This window comes from Haemaphysalis longicornis, unplaced genomic scaffold (genome assembly GCF_048455015.1).
Source record: "Haemaphysalis longicornis isolate Haplotype H1 unplaced genomic scaffold, Haemaphysalis longicornis Haplotype H1 scaffold_1, whole genome shotgun sequence".
In the NCBI taxonomy this organism is placed as follows: Eukaryota; Metazoa; Arthropoda; class Arachnida; order Ixodida; family Ixodidae; genus Haemaphysalis; species Haemaphysalis longicornis.
The window spans coordinates 453888464-453900963 of NW_027526203.1; the positions used below are offsets into that span (position 1 = coordinate 453888464).

The 12500-nt window shown below is 47.2% G+C and overlaps 1 protein-coding gene across 1 annotated transcript in view; it reads left to right on the forward strand.

The window, feature by feature from the left end:
• LOC144156053 (uncharacterized) overlaps window positions 1-12500 on the forward strand; it is a 43935-nt gene that overhangs the window by 14087 nt on the left and 17348 nt on the right. The window contains exons 2-3 of the mRNA XM_077687834.1: window positions 6863-7187; window positions 11276-11472. Of these exons, the coding sequence (XP_077543960.1) occupies window positions 6941-7187; window positions 11276-11472 (444 nt within the window). The 5' untranslated portion in view covers window positions 6863-6940. The remainder of the gene's footprint in view (window positions 1-6862; window positions 7188-11275; window positions 11473-12500) is intronic.

The following is a 12500-nucleotide window of genomic DNA, read 5'->3' on the forward strand; positions in this document are numbered from 1 at the left end:
CTTGCAAATTGAATTGTTAACGCACGTAGTACAATCAACATCTCATGTTTGGCTAGGTTTTCTCAAAATGACAAGCAGGTTTACAGTGTGCAAACCAAACTTCTGGGACCTCACAGTAAGCACAATTTTTCTGTTACGGCTGCTCTGTTGACCATTTGCGTTCCTTTTAAAATCTAACAGGTGCCGGCAACAGCGAGATGTGTTTGCATTCTTGCGTATAAGGTCGCTTATGAACCCGTATAAGGTCGCTTGCGTATAAGGTCGCTTACGATGGCAATATATGAAGTGGCGCTGTTGCAGATTTAGTAAAACATTTCCTTTTTATTTCTCGTTGCGAATCAGCGCAACGGGTTTCCGGTAACTACTTTGTTTTGTAAACTGAATATCGCCTTTGTCTTGGCATTTAATTCTTGAAGATTGATTAAAAAATAAAATTCTGTACATTTAGTTTTTTTTTTCGGGAAGGGGGGGCGGGGAAGGGGGGTCCTGCCAACGTTGCAAGAGCAGCGAGAAGAGAACGCATGTAACGCGAAAAGCCAAACTATGGTTATCAGTATTACTTACAATCGAAACTACACTAGGCGTCGTGTTCTGTAGCGGTGAAAAAGCAGTACGTATTTTCATAACTGATTAACCCCCCTTGGGCCGGGATAGTTCAGGATTTGTGGCTCGCCTTTTTCAAAATTGTATTGTAAGCAAGCATTGTGGGGAAAATTTAAAAAAAAACAGCCAGTCATGGCACACCCCTCACACATGTGGGCAACAACGTGCATTATATTACGCGTTTTCTCCTCTTTCTTTAAACTTACGTCCACCTTAATTAGGTTAAGACGTGACCATATTACGCATTTGGTTATGCTGAGTGAGTTTCTGAACAAGGTGATTCATGTCGGGATTTGTAAATGATATATATGAAAATGAGGCACGAAATGCCACATGACACAACTGCTCACAACTGCTGAATTTTACCTAGAAATCCCCCCTAAATACTCTTGCGCATTCATAGAAACGTATTTTAAATAATACGTAAAATTAGCAACTCGATACAGTTGAATAAACGTTTATTCCTCCTCCTCAGTATAAACAACGACTGTCCAAAAATGGTATTTATTTTAGAAAAGGTACGGGAAGAACACGATCACACAGGCGCTTGCGGGTGTAAAATACGTGTCCGGTAATATATGGGCGATAGCGCACGGGTCGTGTGCAGTGTAAATGTTTTCGTTTGTTTCTTCTTTCTATAAGGACACAGCGCAAATTTTACAAGGGTGTGGATTTTGCACGCGTATGCACAGGTCTTGTCGCTTTTTACCCGTTCCGCGTACTAAACTTTTATCCTTTAAATAATCACCACGCCACCTTCAAAAAGCACCCTTCGATGTTCCCGAAACGGCAAACGACTGCACTCAACAATACGAAAAGTGCAATTTGTGGATGCAATGTTTATAACACGTTTCACACTCAAGCGGTGACCAGGGCGAAGATGTTTCGTGGAATTAAACAAGCGCATTAACCCGCAACGGCCGCTGATTATTGCGTTATAGAGGAAATGCGCAAGCAGAGGTAACTATGTCATCGCTTACTGCCAAACGAGCACACATATTGGTTGTTTTGTCGTGTGCAGCACGCGCCTGGCGCCGCACGCAACGTGAAAAAGCAGACGACGCGAGAGCGCCATCCACACTAGGAGCGGTTCGTCCCGCCGCCGCCAGGGGCCGACTGTGTTCGCGCTCGGGGCGAATAGCACTGCACAATGCAGACCGTCATGCTTGCATTGCGTGACGCCACAGCGCAGTCCGAACTTCTGAATCAAATCGTTTGCTCGACATCGTCATTCGATGTGATTTCATTGTTGACTGCATGGATTGCTCCGTCGAGTGTATTGTGGGGAACCTGAACCAAATGATAGGCTTTGAGTGTTGCAATGTTCGCAACTGCAACTCTGGCATTTGTAAGTACGTAGCTTAGCTTCAACGTTGGATGAGTTCCGAGATCTAAAAGTAATGTCATATTATTGGGCTCGGCGAGGTAAGAAGAGGGGGTTACAGTTATAAAGTGGTGAGGAATAGTTTGCGTTAATGGGTCTTTCCAAAAATGGATATGTTTCTGGAAGGATTTTCGCTGCAGAAGCCGATAACCGGATGTAAAGAGTTCTACGGCTTTGGTGAGATGGCAGCACTTCTTATGATTGAACTAGACAGGAGGGGCAAGCTCATCGTAGCACAATTTTTTTCGCCAATTCGTAGTACGGAAGATATGACTTGACACTACCCTGGCGCTAAAAGCGGCCAACACTTCAGAGGTGCCAGGACAAATGCTACTCCGAACTGGTTTATTACATCGAGATACAATGATACGTAGCAGTAGCGTGCTGACGATCCGGGTGCACATTTAGATAAAACCACTTCTGAAGGTATGGACGAGCTAAACCGAAACAAAAACCTGTCTTGCACTTGTAAGGATGGATGGACATGTCGCTGATACAATCAATTGCTGTTATTTAACTATAATTTTTTATGTAAATTTCTTCACAGGAATCCATCTCGTTTACTTTCCTACTATCAGCTTCTTTCCTCCATGTCTTTCGCAGACTGGAGCAAACAGTAGACAGATTTCCTTCTAAGCAAGATTGAGAAACAATAAGGCCCCGTGTAACTAGAACTAAGCGCATTGAGCTTCCTGCGCCTCTGGAAGAGAGCAGAGCAGGGGAAGAACCGGCAAGAGCGGCGGTGCTGCACTGAGAAAGATGCAGCCGCATACTTTCGTTGGGGGAGGCTGGTGAAAGAAAATCCTGGCTAAAGAGCGCAGGCCCTGTTTGCAGGGCACACAGCCACTTGCCAAGCTCAGGGCACATGCCGTTCGCAACAAGATACGACCACGTGCTTTACAGGGCCATCTCTAACGCCCCCGCACTGCTAATTCATTTCGTGCAGCCGGAATGTTTGCACGAGATATTGCTTCTTGTTCAAACCCACGTCTCTTATGGCGGGATGTGCTTTACGTGCATACTCGCAGAGAATTTTGCGCATAAACCTGTTCTTCTCTGTCGGCGCCTACCTCCAACAATATCTGATTTTAACTATCTGTAGTTAGGCACGGCGGTTTGTGTCTATTTAGGCGCCTGTTGATATTTCCTCAAGTTTCGTTCCTTTCTCGGTGACTTTTTCCTACAGGCGTCATGACTCGTTGCAATTACTTTCACTCACATTTAGGTGATTTTTTGGATATCCGGCTTTCCAAAGTGTAACCCATTTTGTCGCTTTCTTTCTCGAAATTAACGGGAAGGGGGGATGTGCCATCTGTCGCGCGGTGTGGCGTATTACCCCTGAGATAAATCGCGTGCCAGTTTTTTGCCTGTAGCTGCGGAGAGATTAAGTTAAAGCTCTGAATTCTCTGACTCATCTTGACCAAAAGGCTAGGCAGAATACAAGGCGGAGTACGAATAGAATGTTAGGCGCAGTATGTAGAACTAGAAAATGTCCCGTTTGGCTCCGCTACAGAACGTACAACATACACAATGAGCAACGAATGAATAATATACGCATACGGCTAAAAAATTTACCGGCAATTACAATTCCCCCTAAGGCAATACTTGAGCGCAGCTGTTCAGTAGGCTTGATTTTGCGATATATTTAGGCAGTTAATTAGAGAAACGAGCACGCGTGTACACCTGCGTTCAAAAGTTTGCAAGACGCAATTTCGAATTTCGACGTTAATTTCTATGCTCTCTGCAGACTCAGCACCTAATTTGGATTTGTAAGCGAATCATCGCGCTCCACGGTAACATCATATACGCTTAGCAGGAGCTTCACTCCAGAGAGCAGAGAAATTAACACTGAAAGTCTAAATCGTGTTCTGTGAACTTTTGTACAGTTGCAGACCACTTTGCCGCCATCTCAGTGTTTTCAATTATGGTATCGGAGGAAGCGTTCACTGCATACCTTAACTGTGAAGGCATCGGCGCTCAACGCGCAAACGGCCGCAGTATTCTCCTCCACCGCTCTGGTCATCATGGTTCCGCGGTACCTTCCTCCGCTGTCCCTCTCGTGCTCTCTTAGCAACACCTTCCTTAAATCTTCGCTGCGCTCGGCATTCGCTCTATTTCATCTTTTCCTTTACCTCCCGTTCGCTAAACCAGTTAGACACTAAAAACCAGTTGATGAACATTCTCTGAACATTCGCTATATCGCTGTTATCGCACGTGTTCTCGAAGCATGACGGGCCCTGTATCGTGTTCGTAGTAACGGGCGAGGCGACCAGTAGCTGAGCAAGGAAGGAATGACCAACCGGTCGTTTATTCAGTCGGTTATATAGCTGCGTGGGCAGCGAGGGGAAGGGAGAGTTGGGCAACGAAGTGAAAACTGCTATCGGCGCACATGCGCGATAGCCCGATCTAATACATCCTTTCTTCACACAATTCAGAGACTTCCCTGTCATCAAAATAAGCTAACAAACTTGCTGAAAGTATTCGTCGTAGCGAATGCGTTGCGGCTACGTCCGGGCTCTGGTTGACCGGTGGCTTGCCGGCAATGCGGATTGGTCTCCGGGGGTCTCTGTTTGTCCGTCTGTATCAGGAATCTTCGGAATTAAGTGGTCTAAGTCACCGGCCGATGCGCCGCACGCGTAGTTTGCCGGTTCGGGGTTTTCGATTGGTTACATTGTGGTATCCGGTTGCGCGCCAATGTCTTCCAGATTTCTCCGGTAGTCGTTCTCGCTGGTGCAGCGTTCATCTGTTCGAAGCAAATGTTGTCGATTGCGCCTCAGCTCTCTCTCCGGGAGACCGTCCGTCTTCTAAAGGATAAGAGCGATAAGCCAAAGGTCCTAACCAGAAATCTTCACGGCACTCTGTAATTTTCTCGAGAATTCGTTTAACAACCTGCATACCCTTTTCAGAAAAGCGAGGCCGTTTGAGCGGGGAAAATGAGGGCTTGATGTGATATGTTCAGTCTTAGCGTCTTGCGAAGGCAGCGAAGTCATGTGACGTGAACTGGGGCCCATTGCCAGTGCATACCTGCACAGGAATGCCATAGCGAGCGAATATAGCCGATATCTTCGATATGGTCTCCGTTGCTGTTGTGCCCGCCGGCCTTTAGACCTCCGGAAAGTTCGACTGGTAGTCACAAACCACCACGTACGAGTCCCCTGCAAACTAGAACAGGTCAATTCCGACACGGTACCATGGTCGCTCAGAGGCAGGCCGTAGCAGTAGGGACTCGCTCGGTTGGCTGTAGGAATATTTCTGGCAAACATGGCACGTTCGTACTAGGTTCTCAGTGTCACTTCCGAGACCTGGCCAAAAAACTAGGTGCCGTGCCCTGGCTTTGCACTTGTTCTGTCCCAGGTGACCTTCGTGTATCCATCACAAAATTTCCGCTCTCATGGTCTTTGGTACGACAATCTTGCTTCCTTTGAGCAGTACGCCATCCACTTCAGTTAGCTCCGATGTGAACGGTTTCAGTTCCCCTTGAACGTCCGTACCAGTTTTCAGTTGTTCTACAACGGTGCTTAAGTACAGGTCTGCGCGGGTTTCTTCTTGCAGCCGGCGCTTTGTCGCTGTGCTGACGATGGTGGAGACCACTTGAATTGCGTGAACATCGACGTCTTCCGTTTCTTCAGCGCACCCGGGGAGCGTTGCGGGAAGGGACAGCATATCTGCGCGTGGCAAGCCTTTCCCCGGGAATGAACCCCCTCCCGAATGGTTGTCCGGCTAAGCTGTTGATTTAATAAGAATAGCACGGTTCTCAGGTTGCGCAAGCCTAATGGGCTAGGGAAATTGTTCTTTTGCCACCGCAGTGATCGGGTGACTGGGCCTTCAATAATGGCGACGCTGTCGAATGTTTTTCGCGTTTTTCGCAGGGCAGTCCCAGGAGCACGTTATTTATGCATTAGGGATGCGCGCTGCAGAACAAGTTGCGCGCACTTACTTGAAGCGAAACGAGACACCTTAAGAAAAAATCAAAGTAGCCAGAATAGCGCGGTTTGTTTAGACATGCATATACGTGTTCGGTGTGTTTACGGGGTTTGTGCAGCCCCAGCTGTTTCCATTCTCAGTGTTGTCGCCGCCACGTCCACATTCTTTGTCATTGAGCGTTCGAGAGGTTTTCAGGCGAAGACGAATAAAGGATTTCCAGAACGGCAGGAGGGAGGCAGGAGAGAGTGAAAATCATCAGTTTCACGCTTCGACCTTACGTCTTCACAGCGCTGCTTAGTGGTGGTGGTGGCCGTAAACACACCCACAATCTTCGGTGTGGACATTGTAGAACAGCGAAGCTAAGTGAGTGCACGGCACAAACGAGATCAAGAAACAATACACTAATGCTTGCAATTTGCTATTTAGGATACTTGGTTAATTACCTTAATAAACCTTAAAATACTACATACCCATCCTAGCTGAAAACACATTAATTATGGTTTACTATGCATATTTTTACGTGTGCTTGTGCATGCATAAGTGTATAAGGAGTACATATTTGCATTTCATTTTGTTTTTGTGCCAAAAACGGCTTGTTTTAAGCTGCTCTGTCTGCCTTGATTTTCTGCACCTATGTATTTGCCGGGGTTCAGGGAGCCTGTCAAGCTGGTTTTTATCCCCTCTCATCAAATGGATGAAATAAAGGCATTATTAAAAGATGGGGCTGTTCATTCAGCGGTGGCTTTGTGCTGCTGTTGGAATGGCTTTGGAGCGGGCGGCTTCATTTTATTTGCAATAAAACTTTGATTCATAGTTACTCATACCAACGCTGGTTGCACAGCACTTGAGCACAGTGGCTCCTGTGTTTGGTTATAAGCTGTGTGGTGTTTGATTATGGAGTTAATTAGGCGATTAGAACTAATTCAGTGATAACATGTTGGCTTGTTGCAGTCCCTCTTCGGTCCCAGAAGCCACTCCCTGCTTGCTGCTGCGACATCACCGGAATTAAGTGTGATGCCATAACTTAGAATGGCTTCACCTACCATGAAAATGATAACAATGTCGCCGCTTCCTGTTCTGAGATCCTTTCCGGTCACGGTAACACGTATGGCAGTAAATATTGGCATCAGAGCCCTCATCCACATTGGATTGTTCTGGAACCAGTGGCCTTGCAGCGTCCCTGTGATGACCTTGGGTGGCCTGTTTACCTGCGCTGCTGCATTCGGCCACGTGACGGACAAAGCCGTGGTGGTTACGGACGGAGAGACAAGTACATGTAAGTTGCAGCATTTTTCGCATGATTGCGTATGATGGAATTTGCTTAACGTTGGCCTTCGCCTTGAAGTTGGACACGAAAGCGAGCCTCTTGAGACAAAGGAGCTTACGAAGCGCCTTGCGCGTTCGAATTGTTCTTTCTTACTTTGGTTTTGTAATCATAGAATGTGAGGTGTGCCAGGTACCGTGAAGATATTTGTCGCTCCGTCACGATGCATCGTTGTCCCCGTCATCATTACCACTTCCTAACGTGGGGGGAAGGATGATAAGCAGGGATGCATCTACTCATAAGACCGAGGCGAATCCTGCCTTTCCTCTCTCTGGTGAGGCGCACGACCAGGATGCTCGTCATGAAACGCAGCGTAGGTTGAGCAGATAGCCGAGTATAATGGGTAATGCTATTATAATCTGGGAGAATAGAATAATACTTATATTGTACAACAGGGCGCAAAGGTATGCACTGGGGAAAAGACAAGCCAAGCAACGTAGCGCTTCGTTAGTCTTTTTTTCGAGTCCGTATTCTTGCCTTCCGCGTAGTCCTACTAAATCTCAGTGAGAGGAACGACTTGTTGTTGTTTTCGGGAGCGAGATTATTATCCGACTTCTGAACAGGGACTTTGTCATCCGCTCCCCCTCACGCCTCTGGAGAGCGGATTGGGGGGGAGGGGGGGGGGGGGAGGGGGGTGTGACCAAGGCTCACAGTATTGATAAAATAAAATTTAAATGAAGCGCGCATGCGCACGAAAGTACCCACAGCACGTCCATCGTAGCCGGCCACCCTGCCAAATCATCCGAAATACGAATTCCGTGTGACTGTCTCTCCCACATGGGCGGGTCTGGGAACAAGACGGGAAAAGGATGGATCCCTTTACCATAAAGCAGTGATGTTCTCCGTGCGGGGAATTTTCCCTTTTTCGTGGAACTTGCGGCTGTAATTTTGGCCATAAGGGAAAAAGGAAATCTTTAATGGATGCAGGGAATTTAAGCAATCGCGGAGCAAAAGGAACAATAATGTCAGTAAACCTGACCTCGCATCATTTATTACTTTGTGTTCTTTTAAAAAGTTCCCTTAACATTTCGTCGGATTGGTGTTCACATATCCGCAGTCGTGTTACCGCAAGAAACAAACATCCGAGATCACTTTCAATATACTTCACAAAACAGGAGGGAGCATAGAGCAAAGAATATTTCATGAAGAAGAGCTAGTGAAAAAGCCTGTAGCGGCGGCGGCTGCAGGGCTAAAGCTTGCTCCTGTGAATTCCTGCGCGATATACAAAACGTATTTTGGGCGCACCTGAGGGTGCCATCAAAAAGAGATACAGCCAGTAGTTCCTGCGCTCAGCTAAAATGATCTCTCCTACTCAACAATGTTTGTTCTTTTTCATATGGGCGTTTTTAACTTAGAGGTTTAGCATGCGAAGTAAGCATGCATTTCGGTACAAAATGTGAAATTCCTAGTCAGACGCAGCTGAGCGGCCGATGCACTCTATTTTATTTTACACTGGAACTCTTACTATCTGAACGACGTAGGCGTCCTGAAGCCGAATACTCTGTAAAGTAGGCATAGTTGGCGCTGGCTAACACCCAAAAACGATCACGAATCCACGTAAAGATCTTTCAGACGGAAAATTGGAGTGGAGGAAAATTTGCAGGGAATTCTTGAGAAACCTGCGGAGAAAATATGCTAAAAATGGGGAATTCCTGAACCTAGAAATGTGAATTTTTCTCCCCAGTACGAAACATCACTGCCGTGGGGTTTTATACAAAGTTATACTAAAGGCAAGTGTCTAGGTGACCCGCGCTTTAACGAGCAGCGTCGTTGGACCGCCGGAAAGAGTTCCATTCTCTTTACCGTTGAGCTTTATACAAAGTTATACGAAAAAGTAATGGGGGGGGCAAGTGCTTAAGTGAGCCGTGCTTTAACGAGTGTGGCATCGTTGGGGCGCTGGGAAGTGTTCCATTCTTATTTGGCATGGTTCGCGGATAAGCTCCAAATCTCCCTGTGGCTACAAAAATCAAGGGGCCATCTCCACTAACGTGAACCCTGGCGGAGGGGCGAAGCATGCAGTGTATAAGTGTATTCTTGGCTCCTTGACTTTTTTGTCAACGAAGATGAAACCTTTGTGGTGTAGAGGTATACAGCTTTGCTGTAAAAGTCTCGTGTCTTTAAAGCACGAAGCGTTCTAGCGCGAGGCGCAAACGAGTACCCCGGTGTTTTTTTAGTACGCTTTACGAAGAGTTCCAGCGCGAGCCGTAAACGAGTGTCCCGTTGTTTTTTTAGTACGCGTCGCGAAGCGTTCTGGCGCGAGGCGTAAACGAGTGCCCCAGTATTTTTTTAGCACGCGTTTCGTTGTAGCGCGAGGCGTAAACGAGTGTGCCGGTGTCTTAGTTCCGTCACTACATGAGACGACGATTACGACGACGAAATGAGACGCCGACAGTCCGAGCCCCTAAACCGCCCCTAAAACCGTAATATTGTTCAGACTATTCAAAGTTCTGCTATCAATATACAAGTGTAGTTGACCAAATACTTTTCGGCTGAATTTTTTTGAAAGCTTCATGTGACTCACGTAGAAAAAAAGATTCCGGGTCATCTCTACTAACGCAAGACCTGGGAAGGGGCGAAGCATGCAGTGTGTAAGTGTAATCTTGGCGCCTTGGCGTCTTTGCCAACGGAGATGAAACCGTTGGGGGTAGAGGTGTTCAGCTTTGCTGTGAAATTCTCTTGTCTTCGAAACACGAAGCTCTCTAGCGCGGGGTGTAAACGAGTGTCCCAGTGTTTTTTTAGCACGCGTTACGTTCTGGCGCGAGGCGTAAACGAGTTTCCCGTTGTTTTAGTACCGTGACTGCATGAGACGACGATTATGACGACGACGGGAGACGCCAACAGCCCCAGCCCCTAAGGGGCTTCGCCCCTAATAGCATGCTGCCTCTGTAGTTGCTTATGTCGTCTGCTACTGCGAGTGTTGTTCCCTTTGTGCCTTGCCAAAGTAGCGGCTTCGGCCGATATTTGAGCGCTAGACGGTTCCCCGCCTTACGATTTCCTCAGACGTTACCATTTTTGGAATGTCTGTACCCGTCTGTTTCACGATTTCAATGTGCGCCCGGAAGCAGCAGCATTTCGCTCCGCACAGAAGTAAACACTCAAGCAATTTTTAAGCACGCAGGGAGGACGCACGCAAAAAAAAAAAAAAAGAATGCGATCATGATTCTTGAGAAGCGATGCCGCAACCCAGGACAAGTAAGCACAGAAACCTGAAAATGGAATAGTTCCAAGTGGTCCCGCGATCACAAGCGACTGTAGCGACAGATTTCCTTTTAGTATATCGTATGAAACTCTGTGCCCGGCACAGAGTCCGTTAAAAAGAAGTTGTAATGCGATAAGGGGGCCATTTTCAACGGACGAAAGTACAACTCCGCCGGCCCATGCGTCAGGCGACACGCGTGCAAACACGCGTTGAACGTGTCCTAAAGGAGAACTGACACGAAAATTTTGTTACACTTTTATTGCTTTTATCGATGCTTAATGGCCTGCCGAACCTGAAACAGCACTTAATACTTCAGTGCGCGATAGTTAATTACATTGAACGGCCCGAAAGTCGTTTGTTTCAAAGTCCCGCGCTTTCATCCCGAACGGCGCATATGACAGACTCCCTGCCTGACCTCACCGCTTTGTGCGGACGTCACCGGCGCCCGCTTGAGAGGGTGTTGCGCCCGCTCGCCGCTCGTGGGGCCGCGCGCATGAAGTGACGTCACGAGCTTTTGACGACCGCTGCCGCGTCACTTCTTTTGGCTCTCCCTGGATGATGTCACGCTGATGTCCATTTGCTGAGTGCCGCTCCACGCGCTGCTCCGTCGGTGCGATAAATGAGATCCAATTAAATTACGTTCTTCGCGTCGCAGGCCGCTCATATTTCACCCAGGGTATTCTGTTGAGTGAAGGAAGCGAACTGTGCAATAATATTAACGCCGAAAATTGGTGTCAGTGCTCCTTTAAATTTCCACCTATATTTGCACGGCGCTTCTCTTCTCTTCGTACGAGAGTGTTTTTCCGCTGTCGCTGCCAGTGTGGTGTTCTCCCTCCCACAGACTGGCCCCGCCAGCGTCCGCAGAACCTGGAGCCCGTGCACCAGCCGCCACGGCTAGGAGTGCCCGCCGCGGACGGCAAGTACCTCTGCTTCTGGCTGCTGGGCTCGCTGAGTGTGGCGCTCATGCTGCTCATTGCGCTGCTCAGCTGCTGCACCCGGCGTGGCTGCCACTGCGGACGGAGGATGCCACGGGACCAGGCATGTCTCACTGAGTCGTCCTCCCTCTAACTGTGCCCATCAGGCGAACGGCTTTCGTTGGCCACAAAAACACTCTTTGCACGTTGTCCGTCATGCACGCCGAACCAACATGCTAGAATGGCAGACACCTTGCGACAAAGCTTCTACATGATGAATGCAACCTCAGATGTCTATCAACGTAAAAGCAAAAGCGGAGTGTTTGTACGGTAATTTTTTTTTAATTTTTTTACGCAAGAAAAGCGTGTATGTCATTGACTTTATGTCTTTAGCCATTATGTCTTTTGTAGTAGGTATTATTTCGGTTCATTACGCTAAGAGCGTAATATTTGTATTTATTTAGGGATGAATAGTTGCTTCTGTTCCTGTCGTTTGCGCTGCGAGGTGCTAGGGGCCTAGTCAGGCGACTATTATAGTGGGTTTTTCCTCAGCACCTTGGCAATTTTTTTATTGTCAAAAGTTTCATAAACAACAACAACGCGACTCCCTGCGCTGAAGTTGACCTAAGGACACCCCAGCTATGCACAAAAACACACTTACTGGCCTCGGTGGTTGTAGCTAAAACAAAGCCGAAATTAATAATAATAATAATAATAATAATAATAAAGCTCATGGATAAGATACTTCGGCACATTTTAAACCTCTGCAGGATTAAATTACCCCTTGTCCTTTCACTAAGCCGTGCATGAGAGTACACGCGTGTCTTCACTTCTCAAATGAGGATATTTGCGTAAATTGACACATTCACAGTTCGTCCTCTATCCAATCACGACACGAGGACCAGATATTGGATACATATCCATCTTGTGTACAACCAAACGATCTAAATTCCTTTGTGTACACGTAACTATGATCCGTCGAAGCGTCACCCATGTCATCCATATGAAGCACGTATCTGCATTGTCTGTTTGTCCTTTCTCTGCACTCTAAACATGATTGCACTGCAAAATGTGGTCTGCGCTGTGACTTCCTGCCATGCAAAACGTCATGTTTGCATTGTCTATACAGTCACAGTTCAGGTCACATTTTCC